At 41.2% G+C, this 23116-nt stretch overlaps 2 protein-coding genes across 2 annotated transcripts; both read right to left on the minus strand.

Annotated features, from left to right (window-relative positions):
- Positions 1-464: 464 nt before the first annotated feature.
- On the minus strand, positions 465-9687 carry ndufs7 (NADH:ubiquinone oxidoreductase core subunit S7). The gene is made up of 8 exons (XM_063219135.1): positions 9626-9687; positions 9167-9200; positions 9001-9057; positions 8798-8915; positions 8508-8687; positions 4825-4871; positions 1046-1134; positions 465-852 (listed from the first exon to the last, which is right to left on the minus strand). Exons 1-8 carry the CDS (start codon positions 9636-9638, stop codon positions 755-757), a joined length of 636 nt encoding a protein of 211 aa, XP_063075205.1. The 5' UTR covers positions 9639-9687; the 3' UTR covers positions 465-754.
- Positions 9688-13657: 3970 nt separating this feature from the next.
- On the minus strand, positions 13658-19607 carry cnn2 (calponin 2). The gene is made up of 7 exons (XM_063219136.1): positions 19368-19607; positions 17580-17701; positions 17421-17487; positions 17111-17248; positions 16704-16820; positions 16428-16574; positions 13658-16222 (listed from the first exon to the last, which is right to left on the minus strand). Exons 1-7 carry the CDS (start codon positions 19425-19427, stop codon positions 15845-15847), a joined length of 1029 nt encoding a protein of 342 aa, XP_063075206.1. The 5' UTR covers positions 19428-19607; the 3' UTR covers positions 13658-15844.
- Positions 19608-23116: the final 3509 nt, after the last annotated feature.

Below are 23116 nucleotides of genomic sequence, written 5' to 3' on the forward strand. Positions count from 1 at the left end.
TAGTAAAGTGCCAGCTCAACTTCAGTAACTTAAACAAGAAAACTGTAGGCCAAGGATGTCAAACTCAGGCCAGGGGGCCATGTTTGGCCTGTGAGAACATTTCAAATGTGCATTACATTTGGCCCACATACACAATATAGAAAATATGACTTAAATGCAAAACTTAGGGCATCACAAGAATTATGCATTGGTCCAGGTTAGTGTAACAGCACATACAAGTATATGGAATGGGAATGTGTTATTTGCCTAGCTCAAAGTGTGAAGTGTGTGTACGTTATGGACACTTTTTAAAGTGCATTTTTGAATAAATATTGAATTCAGCCCGCGACTTCACAGATTTTGATTTTCGCCCGCTGTGAATAGGAGTTTGACAACCTTACCTTAGGCCAAACCCCCTGATACACTTTAGTTTTGAAACCATGCTATAACTCGCATCAACAAAAATGATAACTCAATCAACAGGATTTAGTCACAAGATAATCTTTAATTATACTGGAATCAAAGCAGCCCCGTCAGAGTGATAACACATTCAGACACCACAGTACAGTTGAGCAAACTTCCAAAACTGCAAAAACAGTTACATCTTTAATTATCTATTCTACTGAAGAGATAAAACCTTGTAAGAGAATACAAGCATATTAAGATGTTTTTTTTATTGAACTGATGATACTGGTGGATAACAGTAAATAGTCCAACTGGTATGATCTATTACCGAAGCACAGGTAGAGGGTAAATAAATTATTCGCGCTGGCTCTTATTTGCGATACCAGATAGTCATCTTCTTCTCACGCTTGATCTTCCTTTGCAGCTGCAAGCAGCCATACAGGAGAGCCTCTGCAGTGGGTGGGCAACCTGCAGGGGACACAATCAAACCGAAACAAAAAAAGAAAAAAAAAGAAAGAAAGACGAGTCAACACAATACACGTATGGCAATATGTAGGCATGCTACTTTACACAGTTAAAAAAGGAGTCAATAAAGCACTCATATGACAGTATCTGGTTATCTAGAGAAGCTAGCCCAGAGTAGATTCAGATCCTTGGTTACCTGGAACGTAAATATCTACTGGAACAATGCGGTCACATCCTCTCACGACAGAATAGGAGTAATGGTAATAGCCACCGCCATTTGCACAACTGTAATGAAAAACAACAACAAAAATCAGTTAAATTAAACACACAATATTATTTGCAAGCTTACTGCAGTCAACACAACACAACACGCACGCACACACACACACACACGAACACACACAAGCGCGAACACACACAACACGCGCACACACACACACACACACACACACACACACTTGCAGAACAGCAAGACCAAGCAGCAATAAAAAATGCACACCATAAAAGAATGGTTAACTCACTGGACTAGTTCATTCCAAAATTAATTCCCTAACATAAACAATTAAAACTGCACAAACATCCATCTTGTGGTATAGTTTGAATTTGATCATAAATTGCAATCAATCACACAATTATTGTTAGACTATACAATGAGACATTTTAGTAGAAGAGGAATACAGTCTTAAAGATTTCGATTAAAAAAAAAAAAAAAAAAAAAAAGATTTTGAACATGAAAATTGGTACCACACTGCCCGTGGAATGTGGTTTCCTGACCCAGAGCTAAATCTTCCTAAATAGGCAAGACGACCAGATTTAGCAACCCATATTCATAACAAAAGTATTTGAGCTAAAAGTAGCTTGTAAGTGACCAGTTTAGAAGAAATCCCAGACAACGAGTATGCAAGTCTTAGGGAGGATATTAGGCGATGTTTGGCACAAGGTGACTAGGCAGCTTATCCGCTTCAAAATAAAACACACCTCTGCTTTGCCTTCGGCAGAAATGAAAATGCATACAGTACACCAGTGCAAGCCAATTTTGATGATAGAGAAAGGGCGACTTGAAATCTACTGACAGTGGGGAAGACAAAGGGACCATGACATACACAGGCATATATGAATGGGAAACAAAATTTGGGCTACTGCTGTCCATCATACAACAACCATGCAAGTGCAGTACGTCTTGCATGCATACCGCATGCAAAAAGGTCAGGACTCTGTTAATGTTAAATAGAAAGCATAATTTAGTATTTAGGTACATAACAAGACTTAACAGGAGCAGGACTCCAGAGGTATTTAAGCTGTAATGGAATAGCCTCCAGCTGTTCTAACCAGTCACTCTAACATCATCATCTCAGACAGTCCAACAAACCTCTATGCAAAAGTGGTTTCACACATTGGCCGCCCAGTATCCGGCCGCGCATGCACGCACGCACCAGAGTATGCCACTCACATAATTCAAAACAAAAAGGAGTAATCTGCACCAGGTTTACAGCGGAAAGTCACAGTTTTTGTTCAGATTGCAAGCATTGCTCAATAAAAAGAGGAAGTTGTTGCCACAGGTTAAGGGACTAGAGGGCGAGACAGTTATGGTTCTGCACCAGCATCAAACACCTGCTATTGAATAGAACACAAAACCCACAGAAGCATGTTGCACAACACCATAACTCTTCACAACTTCAAGATGCTATGCGATAAGCAGAGGAAACCACATCTACACGGCACATAGCCTCATTTTTCTGGTGTTTGCAACACAAAAGCAGGTATTTTATGCTGACGACAGCATATTATTTATGAGCCAAGCTATAGTCAAGATGAAACCCCATTTACAGAGGAGTAAGCAGGCGGTGTTCTGCAAAACGCTCAAATGATAACCCTGTGTAATACCCTGCCATGAAAAACACATAGAAATTCCTTTCCTCTTAACCACCAACAAGCACCAAAGAGTAGACATCAGGTCGTTGGAAGAACAGAGAAGCAACGCAAAGCAACTTGAGATGGCTCCTTGCATTGTTCACTGCATCCCAAGATATGAAACTACAGTGAAGGGGGGAGTTGCTCCGCCTCCCTTTGTGTCTGGTGACAAACATGTAAGTTGACCACTACACCAAAGGGCTAAGCTTGTTGTTGTGAGTCAGAACTTGACAACAACCTTCATGATGGTCAAACCATCAAACTGTCTCCGCCTCCAGGTAACATGCTCTTCACACACTCTGGGTGTCCATCCCACACGCAAAACCCACCATATTTCTGACGTCAAGGGAGCACCATCTACACTTAACCATCACTGGGCTCCTTCACATTGTGGTCACCTACACAGGGGGTCCCTCATATGGTTCATACAATTTACGTAAAGTGTGTGCCTGTGATGGCCTCACAGCACGACACCCCACTTCTCAGCTATAGCGAAGGGGAAGAGTTGCCGTAAAAACACACCCACAACCTTATCGGTCACACCATCAGAGTAAAAATCTGTTGAAAATGATCTGTGATGGGTCCATTAGCTGAACGATTTCTCAATAGGTTTATGCCATGACAACTTCAAACATTTGCAAAGACAATGAGAATTTGTTTTAAATTGGGGAAACTTCACAAATTGGACGGAAACCTGTTAAAGATCGCCTCTCAACGTTATTTCATTAATACTGCCGTGTTCCCCAATGTTATTGAATGTGTTACGCGTTGGTCCTGTTTTAAAAAACGCACTGGTTGCTTTGTTTCAAGACGTTTTTGCAAGCTGGCAAGGTGGCTTGTGGAGAAACGAGAGAGTGTTCCGTGTTTCTCGTGGAAATGCGTCTCTGATTGGCTCACTCCTCCTGCTCTCGAAGAAACGCGTCTCTGATTGGCTCAGTCCTCTAGTTCTTGGAGGGAATGTAATGGCAAACAGAGTCGCCACTTCCCCGGGTGGTACTGCACTATAGGGGCGCCAGCGGAGGCGTGCAGGCTCCATTCAGGGCTGTGCTCTTTCGACAGCGACCCCTAGGCTTGCTGCAGGCACGGAGCAACCAGAGTGAGTTGGCTTTATATATGAGGCTTTGTGCTGTGTGTGTACCTGAGAGTAGCAACCAGCTGATAGCTAAGCTAAGCTATGTTTCGGGCCACCAGACGTTGCTTGTTTTGAAAACAAGCAGAAAAAAAATACTCGACATGTTTTTAGATAAATGGGTCGATATAAACCTTTGTGGGCAACGCCTTCTTTCGACGTGACGAAACACAGAAAGGCTTTCGTGATTCGCTCGTTTCTCTGCATTATTAATGTAAATTGGGAAACACCGGGAAACACAGCCAGGAGAGTTGACGCACCGCTATGAGAGCCTTGCAAGTGAGTTTAACTTGGGGTGACCGTCCGATCTTCGAAAGGAGTGAGTAAAACTGAGTTTTATCGGAAGTTGGCCTTTAACTACATACTACCTCAAATATTTCTCAACTGTTTCTCAGCCTGTTCTGAGATCCCCTTAGCGCCTCCATGAAAATCCTGTTGTTATAATATGTTTAATGTGATCTAGCGCAGTCGGGGACGTTGAGAGAATGTGAAAGAAAGCAAGCTTTTGCCACTGTGTGTGTCTGCCCACAAGTACTGGAGCCGACCGAGAGTCTTCATTTGCATACTAATGACTAATTTAAGCATGAGCTTGTAAAGGTTATTAACTCGTCACAGTTACATGTTACTCTATAAATAATAATAATACTAATAATACTAATAAAAAGGTGAATGAAGCACATGTTTCTGACAAACCAGGCTAAATGTCTATTACTTGATTATCCAGACAGTAGATCGCACTACAGCAATTAGTGTTTAACTGCAAATCTTCTTCAAAAGCAAAAGTCAAAATCGGTTTTGTTGTCTGTGCATTTCGCCCAAGTTAAGCTTCCTTGTTCAGACTGAGAGGGGGAGCACACACAAACCTTCATCTGTATGTTGCATTTTGGGACGTAACATCGTTCAAATGACAATGAAGAGTCTGACTTTGAACATACCTGCCCATTGAGATCACATAGCGGGGCTCTGGCATCTGGTCATACACCTGTTTTCAGAACAAAAATAGTCACAATCAGAATTTCCGACAATAAGTCACTCATAACAGTGATTTAAGTTAATCTAGTGAAAGGGAAATGGCTAGGTTACTTTTTAAATTGACTGTAAAGGATGAATAAAAATACACAGGAGAAAAAGCATGCATGTACACAAAAAATTATCCAATGTAAACGATGGCTTACCCTATTCCCATGTCTAAATGATGAAAGCAAGGCTACATTACATCACAAATAATGTAATGTATTACTAAAAGAATAGCATGCAATAGGGACATTACAGTGCCAACAGAGCACACAAAAAAGCTACACAAAACATAGCAGGGCCAGCTAGCACTGCCATAGCTCCTTAGCTAAATATTGTTTGTTGTTTTGCAACAATACAGTATTTGACTGCTCTGCCTTATCTAATATTTTTGAGAAACGAAATAGTAAGGGTGGCAAATAGGATGTTGAGCTTGCTGAGGGCTGAATGGGACAATTGGGATGACCTGAAGCCTGTTTCTTGGAGCCTGTCTTGCCTTTACTGGATAGGACAGTTCGTGAGGAGAGGAAAGTAATGGGAGAGAGATAGAGAACGATCTGGGAAACTACCTCAGACCAGAATCAAGCCCTGGCCCCCAGCAGAACAGTCAGTGGCCTTGCTGCTTGAGCCACAGCCACGGCTCGACCTGAAGTCTTAAAAGGGTATGCCACTATTTTGGGGCTTAATACAGTTAAAATCGTTGGCCAGGGTTTATAAAGGTGGTAAAGTGTCTTTTTTTTCATGTAAGCTGTTGTCTTGCTTTAGGACAAGTTAAAAGGGGGAGCATGTTGCTAAGCTAGTGAAAGTCAATGGATCCGTGTAGCATTGTAGCATGACACTTTACCACCTTATTAAACCCCAGCCAACGATTTTAACTGTGTTAAGCCCCAAAATCGTCAATCACAAACCAGAGGACAATTTATAAGGGGCGTCTTCACTTTGCTTGTGTAAAAACTTGAGAAAGGCCATATGGGCCGAAAAGTTGTTTTGTTAATAAATTGCAGCACGATGGACAAGAGTGTGCGGTACCTTCTTCTACAAAATTGATCTTGCACCCGCTACCTGCACCTCGAAACCTCTGGTGTGCGTTGGTTTCCTCCTTCAAAAGAAAGCCCCAAAATAGTGGCATACCCCTTTAAATAAGCATAAAGCACTCTGGCATTTGGGAATGGCCATAAGAAATACCTATAGTACCAACAGAGACGAATTGCTAATTGACTAGAAAGACAATGTGGCCCATCAGGCTAAGGGAAGACTACATCATAAACAGAATTTTGTATTGGTTAGTAAGTAGTCCAATTGGTTGTACCTTGTCCATTAGTACAAAAAGGCATTTGAACAATGCTCGTCTATCCTACCCAAGAGATCGTCCTGCATAGAGTTCTGCCTGACCAAGCTCCTTCTAAGAGCTTTGTGCAATAGCCCGGTGAACATTCAGTCAATCAAACAACGCAACAAATGTGGCACTGACCCAACGTTGCCTAAAATCAGATTGGAAAGGAGGTAAGAGAAGACAGGAGGAATAATCGCCTGATACTGCTTAACCATTATGCGTAATTAGTATGTGAGAGAGGCCAAACTTGTGCCACCATATGTGTATTTGGGGTATTCTATCCGTTAGAATCTACAGTCTCTTCCAAGCCAAATGCTCGTATTTTTGTAGTCCACCAAAAGCATTTAGGTTTGAGACAAAAATATGACTATGTGACAAGTTCAGAATAGCAGCTTTCATTGCTGATAATTAAATCTAGATGTTATTACACCATTTTGTATTCATCACCATTTGTATTACACCACAGCATTTTTAAGCTTAAGTATTGGAATAGATCATTTTGAATGAAGTAAAATGTAATACTTGGAGACAACCCTTGCTTGCAATAACTTCCTCAAGCCTGCTACCCATGGCCATCAACAGACTTTTCTGTAAACTTCTTTCAGTGTGTGTTTGATTAAATGGGGTTACTCCCTTCTTCAAGAGGTGAAATGCATACTCAACTTCAAATACGTGCCAATTTAACCTTTCGCTCACGTCGCTTGCATAGAGATAAATCAAGGTCTCATCAGTCACTTAAGATTTTGTTCCAGAATGTTTGCAATACATATGCATATTACAATACCTTCACCCCTGCACTGTGGAGGTTACTGATGATGAGACTTACTGATGTTGAGTTTCTTTTCTTTTCAGCTTTCACAATATTTCTGCAATCAACTACTGTTGCTTTTCCTCGACCAATCTCTTCAACATCTGTTGATAAGTACATCAGTAGATTCTAAACTGGTGATGTATCCAAAATGATTTAATTTAACACATCCAGAGAAAATAAAAGCAGACATTCTGAACGTTTGGCTCATCTTTTTGTCTCAAACCAGGGGGTGTTCACTCACGGAACTAGCTACTAGCCACAAGTGGCTAACCCTAACCACGGGCCAGTGCAAAATGAATGGGTGTCAATGGAGTTTTCTACCATTATAATTGTTGTGATTTTTAATAATTTTTTGTCCTGAAATATTAATATTAAGTTCGAAGCTAGAAATAATAAGACTCCGTTTGAGTAGCGTTTCGATTATTTTGCGCCACTAGATTATTATATACTGGGTCACAAAGCTCAATTTTTATGGGGCCAAACCCATAAACATTAGCGCGATGCTAGCGAGTACAGGTTGAAATCTTCTAACCTGCTGTAAAACTACACACCTGAACGATTTGTACAGCCTATTGTTAAACAACAGTCATAGTGCTTACCAGGAATGTTTTGTTGATGATATTTGTGACTGGAAATCGCAGTAGCAATGTATTTAGCATGGGTTCCCCTTTCCATTCCATACATTTTCCCACATGAAGGACTGGCCTACGCTCGTTACTGCAGTATGCATGCAAAGCTAACTGGCTACAATGGGAACCAACTTTTGGATGGGCCACCTGGGGTTTGGATGGGCCTAATGGTTAGTGTGAGGTGAGGTGGTCTTAAGATCACAGGGGTGCCAGCCTATTCATTTCATTTTATAGTGCAAGCTAACCTCTCTGTATGCTTCAATCCATGGCTAAAGTGCCTTTCAGCAAGCAACCTAACCCCATGTTGCCCCAGGAACTGTAAACCAATTCCCTGTACCTGCCAGGCTAATTATATGTGAATAAAAGCATTAATTTTACTGTAACGCTACCATCACTCACAAGTCCCAAACTAAAGGTACTGGTCGTGATTTTTTTTTATGCTATTGAGGCCATTGTTTGTCTGGTGGACTACACTCCTTCTGGATTTCATCTTCCAAAGACAAGAAAAAGAAAACTCCCAGATGGTAAAAGACAAGTTTGGTGGCACAAAATACGACCTTTGGAATGCTACTCAAATGAGTACAGTAGCGACCAGCTTGATACAATGTTGAGGTGGTGTGATGGCACAACCTTGGCCGCTCTTGCACTCCACAAGACAGATTAATGCCCCAATTACAAAAGCTGGCAGATCCGACCAGCTTCTGCTGTACATGCCAGCGGCCAAGAACTTAATGACAACCAGTACCCCTGACATATTGAGCACAACTCAATAGTCTAAGCGTGGGATCAGAAAGAAAGAAAACAAGGTAGGTGAAAAGCAGAGTAGTGTACCTTTCGCAGCGCTGGAGCCATTTTATTCGTTAGGGTCCCAGCAACGATCATGACATCAGCCTGGCGGGGGCTGGCTCTGAACACTATCCCAAAGCGGTCCATGTCATAACGAGGAGCAGCCATATGCATCATCTCCACAGCACAGCATGCCAGACCAAAGGTCATTGGCCACAAGGAGCTCTGTGTAACACATAAGGACATTTCGTATTACATACTGGTACTCTACATAATGGTTACCTCACCTGTTTACTCATGACAAAGAAAGAGAAGGTCAAATAATGTATCCTCACCCGACGAGCCCAGTTGACCAGGTCATCCAGCTTGGTGATAACATACTCCCCTTTATTGCTTAGAGCAGAGGCGGGCTTGGCTGCCAAAGCCGTGCTTTTCTCCCTCGTTGGAACCAAACTAAACAGGGAGAAAGTTGTTAATGTTGACTCCACTATAGGTGGGCGACCATGCAATGCGCATATTGTTGATGTGTATCATGTACCTTGTCACAGGTAAAATGTGTTTACTCTGTCCACATAGTGTTGTGAGATTGGAGGACCTAAGAAAAGAGAACACGTCATTACCTTTCCATTATTTGAAGCACAAAAACGGGAATATCAATCTAATGACAACACTTGTATAACAATGCGGTCAAAAAGGTCTCTTACTTTGAGAAAGTCCCCAACCTGGAGAGACGAAACGCTGCAGGAAGAAAGTGGATCTACATTATTTTCTGTTTAGGTTGCTAAGCTAGCACCCTGATCAGACTAGTGTTGAGTTTGCAATTGACAATACTCATCCACGTGTCAACGGACTAACACCGTATGTTGAAACCCCACTTCACCATCTCTACGACTGAGTTTACTTCTAGAAATCACAATTACGAAATTCAGAATGGGGTCATTTGGGACCAAGACCCAACAAAGCTAATCTGAGCTAACGCTAGCCACGTCGTCATATGATACAAGGTCAATGCTTCAAAACGACATTGGACACGGCTATTCGTTTTTAACCCTTATGGTTGTCAATTACTTGCTTATATCATACTCATATAGACTGCGATCAGTGGTGAATATGTATATAATTACTTTACACATGCACAGAAAAACAGGCTGATGTCTCCTTACCAAGCGCCTCCATGTTTTCTGAATGTCCTCCTTCGTAACATCCGGTTCCTTATTATGAAAACAGACGGCATCGCGAACTAGCCCAAGCCTCGTTGACATGCGTCAATGAGAGCCGATTATGCGGCTGGACTGGACTGAGGCGTTTATAATTATCACTTTATTATTTTTTCAAGTTGATATTGCATGTCACCAAACTAAGTAATGCAGGTCTACCCTTACTGTAAATTATCGGGTCAGATGCTCTAAATGCAAATGGAAATTACAGTCTATTGATATCTAAACGCATGATGAAAGTTTGATAGCAGAACCTTTTCCACGCTGTTGATTGGTTGTTTGTTTCTGATCAATCTGTCCATCATCTAGTAGCCTAATGCACTCTTAACATGTGCAGTCTGCATGTGACACATTATTATGAGGGCCCGTGTCCCACATGCAGCATTGGGAAAGACACTGGGCCCTCCCTCGTTATAATAGTAGAGCGGCTACAAGGCCAATTTGGCTTGAATCGTGCAAATTATGATACAAGCATGAAACTTGGCAGGTATGTGCTTAAGACCAATACAATCAAATCTACCTGATTTCCCACTTGAAATGGTGGTCATTTTCCAAGATGGCCGCCAAAAAAGCCCCCAGAAATTGATTTATTGCATAGAATTGACCTAGAAAATTATGATACAAACATGAAATTCAACATTTATGTGCTTAAGACCAATACGATCAAATCTACCTGATTAGCCACTTGAAATGGTGGCCCTTTTCCAAGATGGCCGCCAAAATGACCCCAGAAATAGGCCTAGATTTATTGCATAGAATTGACCTAGCAAATTAGGCCTATGATAAAAGCATGAAATTCAACATGTTTGCCCTTAAGACCAGTGCAATCAAATTTACCCAATTGGTCACTTGAAATGGCGGCCATTTTCTAAGAAGGCTGCCAAAAAAGACCCTAGACAATGATTTATTGCACAGAATTATCCAAGCAATTTATGATGGACACATGAAATTCGGCATGAATGTGATTAAGACCAATAGGCCTACAATCAAATATACTTGATTTACTACTTACAATGGGATGACGATGTGTCCAAAAAGACCCTAGAAATTTGCTAATTGCAAATTTGGTGGAAATAATTGTTCACTATCCTCAAATATGTTTCCATAGATGATGAAGTGATACAGATATTAAAATGTTCAGCAATGACACATAAGCCAGTTCTTAACTTAATGTCAATGGACCCCAAGGTTATGACATGCTAATAATACGATGACAGTGTGGTAATAATATGCTAATAACAGCAATTCATGGTTCTCTCGATATTGCTGTTAAACAGAAGGTGCGTGAGCACCAGAAACAAGCTTTGTCATGAATTTGCGTTATTCGCTCTGAACTTGACATTAAACATGTTTAATTTAGCTAATCACATAACTGCTCTGGCTTGTCAGCCTGGGACATTCGAAGATATGAACATCCTCCCCTGGCTGCCCTCTCCAGCCACTGTGCTGTCCCCTTTGCGCACCCGACCTCCGCTAATGGTGGTTGACGTTCGGGCACTAGTTCTGTGGAACACAAGACAAGGCCACCTGAATCCTCGCCTCTCCTAATAGGACGCATTACCAGTGTCTCCCTTGGGTCGGTCACCCCTTACTGTGCATGTCTCATGTGCTCAGCAGGAGCGCGAGTGTCAGTTGTGCTGCCTGGAGCGCTGTCAATGGGTAGGGCGCCCGTGGTTAGCTAGATCATACTTCTCCAATGAAGTATCTCAGGCCCCTGCTCGACCAGGCTGCCTGATCGAGGGGAAGTGCACCTTTGATGTCCCCCTGGGAAACAGAGCGTGTGCCCTCAAACAGGTGTCTATCGGGACTTTCTTGGCCGGTTCGCTGTGGTGGTGGTTGCTACTCGGTTCTCCGTCCGCAACTTGGACCTGCGGCACTGCTGGAGAAAGACTTGGTCTTTTCTGCCAGCAAGATCACATGGCAGCTCAAGCTTGCCTGGCGGTCTTGGGCATGGTGCCTCTCAGTTGCACATGCAGGTGTGTACTGAACATGCTGGATATTCCCCCTTGTGCCAAGGCCTGGTTTTCCATTGGGGAATACCTCTTGATATTTGGGGCCTCGCTATACCTCTGTGGGCTCCACTTGCACATCGGTTACACTCAGACGGGTCGTTTCCGTGCCCTGGGTTCCCTCCACTGTGTGCTTTCAGTGGTATTGGATGTCTGGACGCTGCCTTTGTGCGCCCCGTGCTTAACGCCTCTTCCCCCTTCGGGTTCGGAACGAAGACTGCGCCTCTTTCTTGTTCCCCTGCTAGCGTTGCCGGGATCTGCCCTCTAAACACTTTATTGATACCGGTAGGCCGAGTCTGGGCGGTGTGCCTGCTCTAATGATGGTGTCAAGTGCCTGCCTAACCCCTAGGTTGGTACTGGTATCAACTTTCCCCATGGTTGGTGTCTGTCTGGAGGGATTAGGGGCTTGCCTCCCCTGCTCTTCCAAGTGCACCCTTCGGGTGCAGCTCTTGCCCCTGGGCCCTTGGGCGGCTGTTGGGCGAGCCGTGTCGCTTATCGCTGTTGATGGATGCTGCCTCTCCACCTTCAACAGCTCTGGGCATCGGCAGGAAGGGTCTGTGCTGCGGCCAGGCTTTTGCTTGCACATTCTAGGTAACTGGCAACGCAATCAGGAGTTTTTCAATACCCATAGTAAGATGTTGAGTGATTCAACCGAAAGAGAACTATAGGTCACCGAGGGCAACCCTGGTTCTCTGAGGGAGATGAACGAGACATCTCACCAGATTGCCACACTCACCCCCAAGCTCAAAGGTTAGTTGTCTCAGATTGAAGATCAGAGCCCGGCACACCTGGGCTTTGTCCCCGAGGGGGCGGGATCCCCATCTGCCCAGCTCATTGGTCTGACTGCATGATTGAAAGCAAGTTTTGGCAAATGGCCACGCAAAGGGCGTTACCCATAGTGAGATGTCTCGTTCATATCCCTCAGAGAACCAGGGTTACCCTTGGTAACCTATAGTTATGTGCCTTTCTGCTTGATTATGTTTCCTTCTACGATGAATTCATTGGAAATTCAAACATAGTGATTGTTTATTTGGGCCACATCTGGTAGATTAATTGCAATTAATGAAGTTCTAGTGTCTTCTTTAATGGCCATCTTTAAAAATGGCTGCCATGTTACATTTTCAAGTTGCAAATGAGGGGGATTTGATTATATTGCTCTTAAGCACACAAATTTACACACTTGTATCATCATTTTCTTGCTCACTTCTGGGCTAAACACTGTTTTAGCAGCCATATTGTAAAATGGCTTCCATTTCAAGTGTTGAGTCAGGTAAATTTGATTGTATTGTTGTTGTTGTTTGCACATTCATGCCTAAATTGATGCTTGTATAATAATTTGCTTGATAAATCCTGTGCAACAAATCCATTTCTATGGTATTTTTTGTCAGCCATCTTGGAAAATGGCAGTCATTTAAACTGGGAAATCCCTTAGAATGTATTGTGTTGGTCTTAAGCACATAATGGTCAAATTTCTTGGTTGTATCATAATTTGCTTTCTCAATTCTGTGCAACAAATCATTTTCTGAGGTCTTTTTTGGCAGCCATCTTGGAAAATGGCCACCATTTCAAGTAGCCAGTCAGGTAGATCTGATTGTATTGGTCGTAAGCACATACATGTTGAATTTCATGCTTGTCATAATTTTCTAGGTCAATTCTATGCAATAAATCATTTTCTGGGGTCTTTTTTGGTGGCCATCTTGGAAAATGGCCGCCATTTCAAGTGGCCAATCAGGTGGATTTGATCGCATTGGTCCTTAGCACATACATGTTGAATTTCATGCTTGTATCATAATTTTCTACGTCAATTCTATGCAATAAATCAATTTCTGGGGTCTTTTTTGGCGGCCATCTTGGAAAATGGCTGCCATTTCAAGTGGCCAATCAGGTGGATTTAATCAAATTGGTCTTGAGCACATACCTGCTGAATTTCACGCTTGTATCATAATTTGCACGATTTTCCCTGTAGCTGCTCTACTATAAGTCTCACTGTGTCTTTTGCATAAAACTTCTCATGCCGAATTCTTGCTGTTATGGAGAAGCCCAGCATTCACACTAAAACGTAATCTATGCCACAGCCCAATGTAGGCCTAAGGATGTTTTGACTGAAGATAATTGGGTGAAGTTCTGTCAAATAAAATGAAATCCTTGCTCAACTCACAGTTCTTTAGCCTTGCAAGGAATGAAATGTTATTATAACACAAGTAAGAGAGGAAGAATATACTGGTAGTGCTGTGCATATACAAAAAAAGGGCCACACGTTGGGATTTATGTGGGGTATATAGAAATATTATAGAAAATCTTTCATACACCATTTCTTTTTTTTTAATTGTTGTTTGTTTAGTATTTCCTCATTGCACTGATCAGTGCATTTCTCAAAAGCGTAGTTGTTGGCCTGTAAGGAACTTGGGAAGTTGCATTGCAAACAATAAAGTAGCTGACGTAGTAATCAACTATGGTTTCGAGAAATGCACCCCAGGATTGTGTTTATCTTGGGCCTTCTCTCTCTCGCCAGAGAACAGGACGTTTAACGCAGGCTGTAACCCTCTCGTTGGCCGTTTCTCAAATCCAGCTGAGGCTTGACAGAGGCACGCCGTCACTGGTTACATAAGGAAATGGGTGATGCCTTAAAAGGTAAAATGTCTGTAGCCTATATAAGTGACAAAGGGCATCAGACTCTTAAACAACAGAGGATATATAAAGCAATGACACTCGTTCATTCCCATATGTAGGTTTTTTAATGCAGGAGTATGCTTTTTTTGTTGTTTGACCACAATTGGTTCATCCCAAATTATCTTTATTTTCTGCATGTCACAAGAAGTACACCAATGAACAGAAACACAAAGAAAAACAATACTTAAAAGAAAAGCAAAAAATATAAATCAGATTATTTGGGACACCAGGTAAAATGAAGCAAAAAAACCTAAAAAAAAAACCTAAAAAAAAACCTAGGGGCATGACTATGTCGCAAGATAGCAGCACTCAATTTGTTGGACTTAATATATAAGATTGCAGGTTTAAATTTTTCAATGTATTGCTGCAGATAAAATGGCACAAATTATTTATCTAGATGGAAAATTGTACCAAAATAAGTGTGCGCTGGTCAAAATGAATGTATACTCATAATGTGCAAACATGTCCAGCACATCTGTCCCAGGGAAATCCAAAGAACTCAGAGCTGGGATTAAAAAATAAACTAAACTGGCTGTTGCGATATATGACAAGAACATTAACCATTTCCTTGTAATCATCATCTTAGAGTTGCCATCATTTAATGAACAATTTAATGTGCCCCTTGAACTACTGACAAGGTTTAAACCATTTTGCTGTGCTGGTTGCCCCATTTTACCTGAGTGCATTGTTGGAGTGAGGTAAAAGTTATTTATGTGTTTGACCATTATTAAGGTGTTTAAAGTAATTCACTTCGCAGTACACATTAATAAAAAAAAAGATGCCTTTAAGTCAACATTTCATAGTTTCAATAGTTATAAACATAGACATAGTATTTCTTGGTAATTTACAAGAAAACAAACTTCATTCACTTTTTTTACAAGGAACTGATCTTGGAAGTTTTAACAAATTGACCATTTTTGTTTAGCCCTTTCATCCTTTTCTAAAAAAATGAACTATACTGGGACTGATCAACCTTCATTAATACATAATACTGATGATAGTTTTAAAAAAAAGTCCTGTTTAAAAATATGAGACAGTACTCAATATGATATCACATTTGTCAACAAACAAGAGTGTATGAATGATGATTATATACCATCTGATTTTGGCTCTTGACAATACCAATGATCTTACAGATTCCATGAAATTCACAGCCCTATGGTAAAGCACCTACTTTAAAGCAGCTCTTTGGTTTGTCTGAATTGTCCTTACAGAGACATGTGCCACTTTTTCTGAAAAGCATCTTATTTTCCCACCTCATCGGAGCAGTTGCATCAGCTGGAAATGTCCAGGGTGTGCCTACAATAAGTCAAACTTGTGCCTTTGATGAAGATAGCAAATAGAGTAATCCACAAAAAATGAGCACATTCTAATAAGCACATTCCGGCAGAAATGCTTGGTCCTAATAGATTGTCGCTACTGGCTACTAAGGCACTTCAGTAACTATGTAGACCTTTGTCAAGTTACAAAAGAGACAAAAATCCCTCTAGTAATCCTGTCCCTCATCCTGGTACCCCTGGTATCCCTCATCCTGGTAGTCAGGAATGAAACCGTCTTCTACTTCTTCTATTTCTTCCATTTCTTCTATTTCTCCTACATCTCCATTTCCATTTCCATTTCCTTCTACAATTCCTTCTACAATTCCTTCTCCATTTCCTTCTCCATTCTCCTCCCTTTCCTCATCCTCACCCTTTGGACAGTACTTGGGGTTGTAGATCTGCCGGCCCAAGCCAAAGTTCTGACCGCTTTGGTTTGCTCCTTGGGTGTAGCCCATCTGCAGTGACATGGTGGAGTTGTCACACTTGTCGGTGCCGAGCTTCTGGTCATAGATGGCACGCCGAGTACCTGGGGCGGTCATTCCAGCCTGCAAGCAGACAACATTATGAGACAGCTTGTCATTTTCGCAGACCAGAACATACAGAAAAATCTAAAAGCAAACCACAAACACACTGGTAAATGTCTACACAGATATTTCAGCCATCACCTCTATTAATGCTGACATTCCAGGTAGAATTCAATGATTCTTTTATTGCTGTAATTCTGATCAGTTGTGAAAATGAAGGCCTCACCTGACTGGCGCCTTTGTTGGTCCCCATTTGTAAGCTGATGGTTGAGTTGTCCATGGGTGGAAGAATGTGAGCTTTAGGATCATACAAATGCCTTCTGGTGCCGTAAGCATTCATACCAGCTTGGCTAGCACACTTGTTCGTCCCCATCTGAAATCACACAGCAATGCAAAATTGCAAAACATTTGTTGTTTAACATAAAAGTATTTGTCAAAATGTCAAAACATATTAAATAAAAAAGTGGACTGCTTCTCAAGCATACAGTGAGTTTACACTTACCTGTAGTCCAATGACACAGTGACCAGCCTTCATCTTTTCTTCGTCAAACCCTCGCTCGTGTTTGTCAGCATACTTGACCCCAATATCAACAGATGTCTGTACTCCCTTTGTCTTGGCCTAGAAACAGCCAATGTGAATATTCACACAATCAGCATCAAGAGGATCAGAACAGTGGTGGAACAAGAAGGTGGCACCATATTTGGTATATACATCTTCCAGTAACAGGTCCACAGAACCTCTTGAGTTAAACCTTGGGCCAAGCCATACATGGTCAGGGGAACAAAAGTAGCTCACTAAAAGTAAAACTCCTGAAAGCTCCTTAAGACTAAACATACAGTAGTTAAAGTTCGGTTGCCTTTTAAAAGTAATTGTGATTTGAATACAAAGGAATTAACAGTTGTCCTTACCATTCCAGCAAGTGCTAGGAGGGTGGTCTGAACCTGGGTCATATTGCCATTCTCAAACAGATCGTTAGCTTCAAATATGTCATGAGGCTTCAGTCCATACACCGTGATGCCTTTAATGAAGTTGGTCAAGTTCTCCAACTGCAAAGAAGCACAAGAAACAGACTCTGCTTTACTGTCTTGACCTGACCATTGACTCTAAAGCAATTGTCTAAATGTCCTTCATGGAATAATACATTCCCACAATCAGTAGGGCATGTTCCAAATATCAAAGACTACCTGTATAATACAGGCTATAATTAACTTATAATACCTGATGCCAGTTCATGGTTGAACTGTTGACCTTTTTCACCGTTCCAGGCTGGAGCTTGTTGATGAGACTGAAAGCATTTTTTTAAAATGAAATTAAGATTTGTAATAACAGCTTAATGAATCACTTTCAGATCACCATACACACTTCAATTATACTCACTCGCATAGTATGACGCCATTCTTCAAGCCCTTCTGAAAGTCCTCTCCAATGGTAGCACCAGTCACATCCTCAATCCATATTCGCAGCTCCTCTTCTCTCTGTGGGTCATACTTCTGTGCAATCTGTAGGGGGAGAATAGGCACAGTGGCTGGTGAATAATAAAGAAAAGAAAATTCATGCTAAGAAATGGAAATAACATTCCATTCGTCACTAATATATCTTACACTGAATCTAAATGCTAAAGCACCTCTGAGGTTTGACTGGTAAAAAGGCAACAACTGTGGACTTCCATCTCAGTGGGAACACTGAGAACATTTTGTATTTATCAAGTGCTCACATTTGCAGTCCTGCAGCCACAGCTCATCCTAAAAACGTACAAATTTCCAATGCCTTATAAAATGCCCTGAATTGTCTTTGCCAATTACTATTAACACTAAATGACTTCAAATTAAGTGTAGGTTGATAGCTGGCGTTGTAGGTTGTGTACAGAATAAATGTTAGCATGCCTCAGTTTCATAATTTCACAGTCATTTCACAATAAATGTGCCAGAGGTTTTCTTCCTCAGCTTGAAGTCATTCAGATATTGTGTAACAGCATCCAAATGGTGTATGCCAAAGTCAGGGACAAATAAGGAATTGGGGGAAACTGAGGAATTTAAGTCCACACAGACAGCAGAACCTGATGAGCTATAGGGGCTTCATGTTTACATAACTTGTGTGACTGCTTTCTTTTCTCAACTTGAGACCATTACACATGAATAACTACCTTAAATTAGTATTGTCATTAACTGGTTTATTATCATGAATAGGTTTGTGTGTTGTGATGCTGTGTGTCTGTGTTTCAATATGTGTTCAGGGCCTTCATAAGTTAGAACTTAAGTCAACTACAACACTTTGTTTCAAAACCACGACCGTTTAACCATAAAAGCTTAAAGCAGATTATACCAATGTAGATAACTAAGGGTGACGGCTGCCTCATCTTGCCAGGATGTTTGCACAGGGCATTTAGAAGGGATCACAGCAATAGTGGAATGTTCATATGGCAGATTTACAGGGAAAAAAAACACTTGAAGTACACAATCCATTGTGATTTCATAGGCCACAATTCTTCAAAAGCAGTGTCCAACAAAGACAAATGCAACATAGGCAACCAGCAAAGACATTCAGCAAAGTTACCCCAAAATATGAATCTTTTCAAATACAGGCCCCAACAGCTCTTGCAAAATGGGACCTTCTTCATGACGGTAGGCCTTCAAGACCAAGTTGAAGCGTCAATATGACATCCAAACACTGTCTGGCAGTGGCTTGAAGCTTTGTGATTTGCGAGAGGTGTTATAGTTTGCACAAGTTGTACGTTTAACAGACCACTGAGAGTTGCGATAGCCCTGTGAGCAGAGCGGATGCATCTTGTAGCCTAAGCAAATATTTAAAGAATCCTTATGGCGCAACATGGATGCAAGCAACGCTGTCGTTTGACATCACTTTTGTGCAGAATCAAAGACAACGCCCCTACTTTAAAGTTGCACAAAGTAGCTTATAGGCCTACCTGCGCGGATAAAAGCTCAGCAAGCCATGCTGATAAATATTACACAATGTAGACTTTACCATAAGACCATACTTGCAGACAATTGAATGTACAGATGTTGATGAAGAAACGCGGTTTCAACGCGCGTTTTATTCTGGAAAACAGTAGAGGATGGAGAAGGTTTTCCAATGCATTACATTATGCGGTGTCACCACCTCCAGCAAGACAAACGCACCCGTTAAAGTCTCATCTGATACACATACCTTACTTTTAACCTCTGCTGACAGTCCATATGCTGGTCCTTTGTTAAAGGAGCTAGCCATCTTTCCGTGTCGCGCAAAAGCCAAGGAACACTGCAATTGTTTAATGTAAAGGAGTTCGCTAAATCTCTATACTAAACACTAAATAAATTTCTCACTTCAGGTACCTCCTCTCCTTTCTGCCTTCCAATCACTGCCCTCATATGGAAAGTTGATCGCTCCATAAATTGATAAAGGCCCCGCCTACGTTTTCTCTTGGCTGTGATTGATATCAAAATGTCCATATATGGCATGGAAGCCCAAAATTCCTTAACAGAGGGAGTATCCCACCGAACTGCTGGTGGAATTCCGGGTGTACGACGTGTAGTGGAGGAATGTTGAGTCACATTTGGGGGTAAAAAGGCTGTGCTGATGTAAGAAACACATTACCGTGTTTAGTCCAAAACTAAATGATAGAGAAAAAAAACCTAACATATTGAAAATGACAAAGTTGGGCAAATTCCTAATGCACGTTGTAAACTCGAAGACAAAAAAAAATGCATAGCAAATGTTTGGAATGTAGAACACCCTGTACAGATGTCCAATTTCAGTTCATATGTAGGCTACAACAACAACAACAACAACAACAACAACCGCAGAATACAACAGATTTTTTTTCCATTTTAGCCTACTAATTCCGAGTTTAAGACAAGAATGAAGGAAAAAAGAAAGAATTTGGTCCAGTTGTTCCAGGCCTGACAGGTAGAACAACCGGGGTAGAACAGTAAAGGCCTCATTTTTGCTCCAGCCAATTCCGTGAACCAACTGATTCTTATCGCCACATCCCCTAAGCCAGTAGGTTGATGAGTTAAGCCAGGTTGATTGGTGAAATCACCTGAGAGAGCACAGCTGGAAGGAAAAACCTGCTATCCATCCAGTCTACCTCTGGCTTTTGGTGGTATGAATGTGTACAGACAGAGCTGGGAATTAGAAAGTGAAACCCCTGCCACATTTGTTTCACTGAGGTCATCTGTGCCACTCGGCTTGAACCTGTGGCATCCGTTACATTTGTTCCAGCCAATACAATTAACCAGTTGCCACATCCCTTCAGGCAGGTCCCCATTAGTTGAGAACTGTATTCAAATAATCGATTGCATCTCTGAACATTTACTTTCATTAACATTATTTTATATATCCCAATGGGGAGCCCTATCTCGGGCCACTTGTGAAGTTGCAATGGGACAATGACACAGAGACATAGACTATGATTGCACAGAACAAATAGTGTGTCACGACCCATGTAAGGAGGGCCTTGGCTGGAATGTACCGGGATATGGAGGGCCTTGTCATGGTAAAGTTTGGGTACCCCTGCATTACAGTGTCAGTATCAAAAAGAACATCAAAAAGACAGTGTCTATGTGTTTTTCCATAAGAGGTAAAGCCTCCTGCTCTATCAAAATTGACCAGGACACAATAGACGAAGTTGAAGAATTTAAATTTTTAGGAATAATCTTAGACTCTCAGCTTAAGTTTAATAAACACATTAAGAAACTTACCACAACACTTCGAACAAACTTGAACTGTTTTAGAATGATAAGGCATCACATACCTGTCAAGGCAGCCTTACTGTTCTTTCATGCCATGATACTGTCCCAGCTATCTTACTGTATTACTGTATGGAGCCAAGCCTCCCAGACATCAGTCAAACCTATTTTATCATTATATAAACAGGCATTAAAGATACTGGACCAGAAACCAATAACGTGGCACCACTGCCTCATAGTAAAGAAATATAACCTCTTAAGCTTTGAGAATTTTATGAAGTTCTCTTTTCTTAAACTCATTTTTAAATGTGCAAATAATATTGCTCCAGATGTACTGTGTCCATTTGTAACAAAAATAAGCTCAAGAAGAGTGGCCACCAGAGGAGCAGTGAATGGTAACTGCATTGCAGTGGTGCGCAAAACTTCTTTTGGTCAGTCTAGTTTCTCAGTTATTGGAACTCAAATGTGGAACAGTTTACCAACTGTAATAAAAATCCAAACAGAGTTTAAAACATTTAACAGACAACTGAAACACTGGCTGAAGGAAAACCAAAAATGTAATCATAACACACAATAGTTAACAGACATACATGCACACACAGCATATATAGGTCACCCTCATCATCTTGTTTTTTTTGTTAATGCACAAGGCTTTTATATTATAGGGAGCATGTTTCAAGATGGCTTATTACTGTCTTGTATACTGTATTGTACAATTGTACTTTTGGATAATTTATATGTTTTATTAGAGTAGGTAGCCTGATCAGGGACTGAGGTTGCAAATTAGTTATCTAGCTATAAACCTTCCATGTACTCACATCTGCAAGTTGTGTCATGGCTCTGCCATGTCATGTTTGTAACAATGTGCACTGCATTGTCCCTGCCAAATAAACTACAAATAAAGTATGGCAGCTCTTTTCAAAATGACCACTAGGTGGTTGAATGTGGTCCCACAGTGACATCCTTACCCTTTCATTCATCTGAGCAGGGCCACTGACAGCTTTGGCTGGGGCCCAGGACAGTCATCAGAAAGGCTAACCCAACTCAATACAACAATGTAATGGGGAACCAATTGCGGACCCACTCTCTCCCTGGGGCCTGGGACAACTGACCCCTTTGCCCCCACACTAGGTCGACTTCTCTGCGCCTGAGCATGGTCCTCTTACGTCATTCATGGACTGGATAAAGATGAAGGCCTCAGTTTCCTCAAATAATAATAATTGTATTTGTATAGCACTGTATCATACAAGGCATGTAACTCAAAGTGCTTAACAAATGGGAAAAAAACATCGTTGATATTGAACATAGTCAACATATCCTGTTCGAAATAAATCAAATATTTTATACCTGATTCCACAGACCACTTACTGTCAAGTAACAAGTAATTACACTGTAACATCACAAAATCCTATTGTATCTAGTATGGCACTTTAAGGAAATACCTATGACTGAAAACAATTAGCTAACTACCCCTTTAAAGCTTTAAAAGATAGCAATACTTTAAAAAAAGAAACATCCAAATGTCCCAATCTTTGTGTGCCCTGTAATGTATTAAGTTGTATTAGGCAGGGAATCTCTGTTTGCGAGTGGTCTTTGGATTACCACCAAGCTTATTCTGTGATGCTTTCTCCTTTCATTTTTGATTGAGTAGCAGTAGCAATCATCAAACATATAAATTTTCTCTGCTTCTGAGAACATGTTTCACAAACACATTCAACAAGGTCCCCAAGGTCTTGGTTTTGTGAATCTACTTCAGACTGAAAACAACCCCCATGATCAGGCAGGCTTGTCAAGTCCTGAATCAGAAATCCAGTTCCTGTTCCTTTATAGACACCAGAACCCTGGTTTAAAATCAAATGGAATTAAAATAGCTTGCAGATCACTTTTTTCCTTTTCTTGTCATTCAGCAACAGCTGGCTGCTGCCCTTCAGTTTAATGAAGCAGCTTGGAACTGGGAATAACAACAACTGAAGAGAAGTAAATCCAGTTATTTACCTGAAGAATTGTTGTAAAATGAGCATATTTCTATAAATGGCCAATTGTTACTTTAAGATTGAAGTGAGGTAACACTCTACTTGACGCCGGCATCATTCGTATGACATAACAGTGTCATAATAGTGTCACGAACGAGTCATAAACATAATGTCAATGTCATAAACATTTTATGGCCATGAAAAGTTGACATTGTTAGGCCTGTCTTTATCATAACCAAATTTCACTTAAAGACAA

This window comes from Engraulis encrasicolus, chromosome 16 (genome assembly GCF_034702125.1).
Source record: "Engraulis encrasicolus isolate BLACKSEA-1 chromosome 16, IST_EnEncr_1.0, whole genome shotgun sequence".
Classification (NCBI taxonomy): domain Eukaryota; kingdom Metazoa; phylum Chordata; class Actinopteri; order Clupeiformes; family Engraulidae; genus Engraulis; species Engraulis encrasicolus.

Excerpts from the sequence above, each read along its gene's own strand:
- ndufs7 (XM_063219135.1), bottom strand. Across the intron at positions 9,058-9,166 it reads AGGTTGGGGACTTTCTCAAA|GTCCTCCAATCTCACAACAC; the intron begins GTAAGAGACCTT and ends CTCTTTTCTTAG. Across the intron at positions 1,135-4,824 it reads TATGTGATCTCAATGGGCAG|TTGTGCAAATGGCGGTGGCT; the intron begins GTATGTTCAAAG and ends TTTTCATTACAG.
- cnn2 (XM_063219136.1), bottom strand. The coding sequence starts at position 19,427 with ATGGCTAGCTCCTTTAACAAAGGACCAGCATATGGACTGTCAGCAGAG. Across the intron at positions 17,702-19,367 it reads CAGCAGAGGTTAAAAGTAAG|ATTGCACAGAAGTATGACCC; the intron begins GTATGTGTATCA and ends CTCCCCCTACAG. Across the intron at positions 16,575-16,703 it reads ACTGTGTCATTGGACTACAG|ATGGGGACGAACAAGTGTGC; the intron begins GTAAGTGTAAAC and ends GTGTGATTTCAG.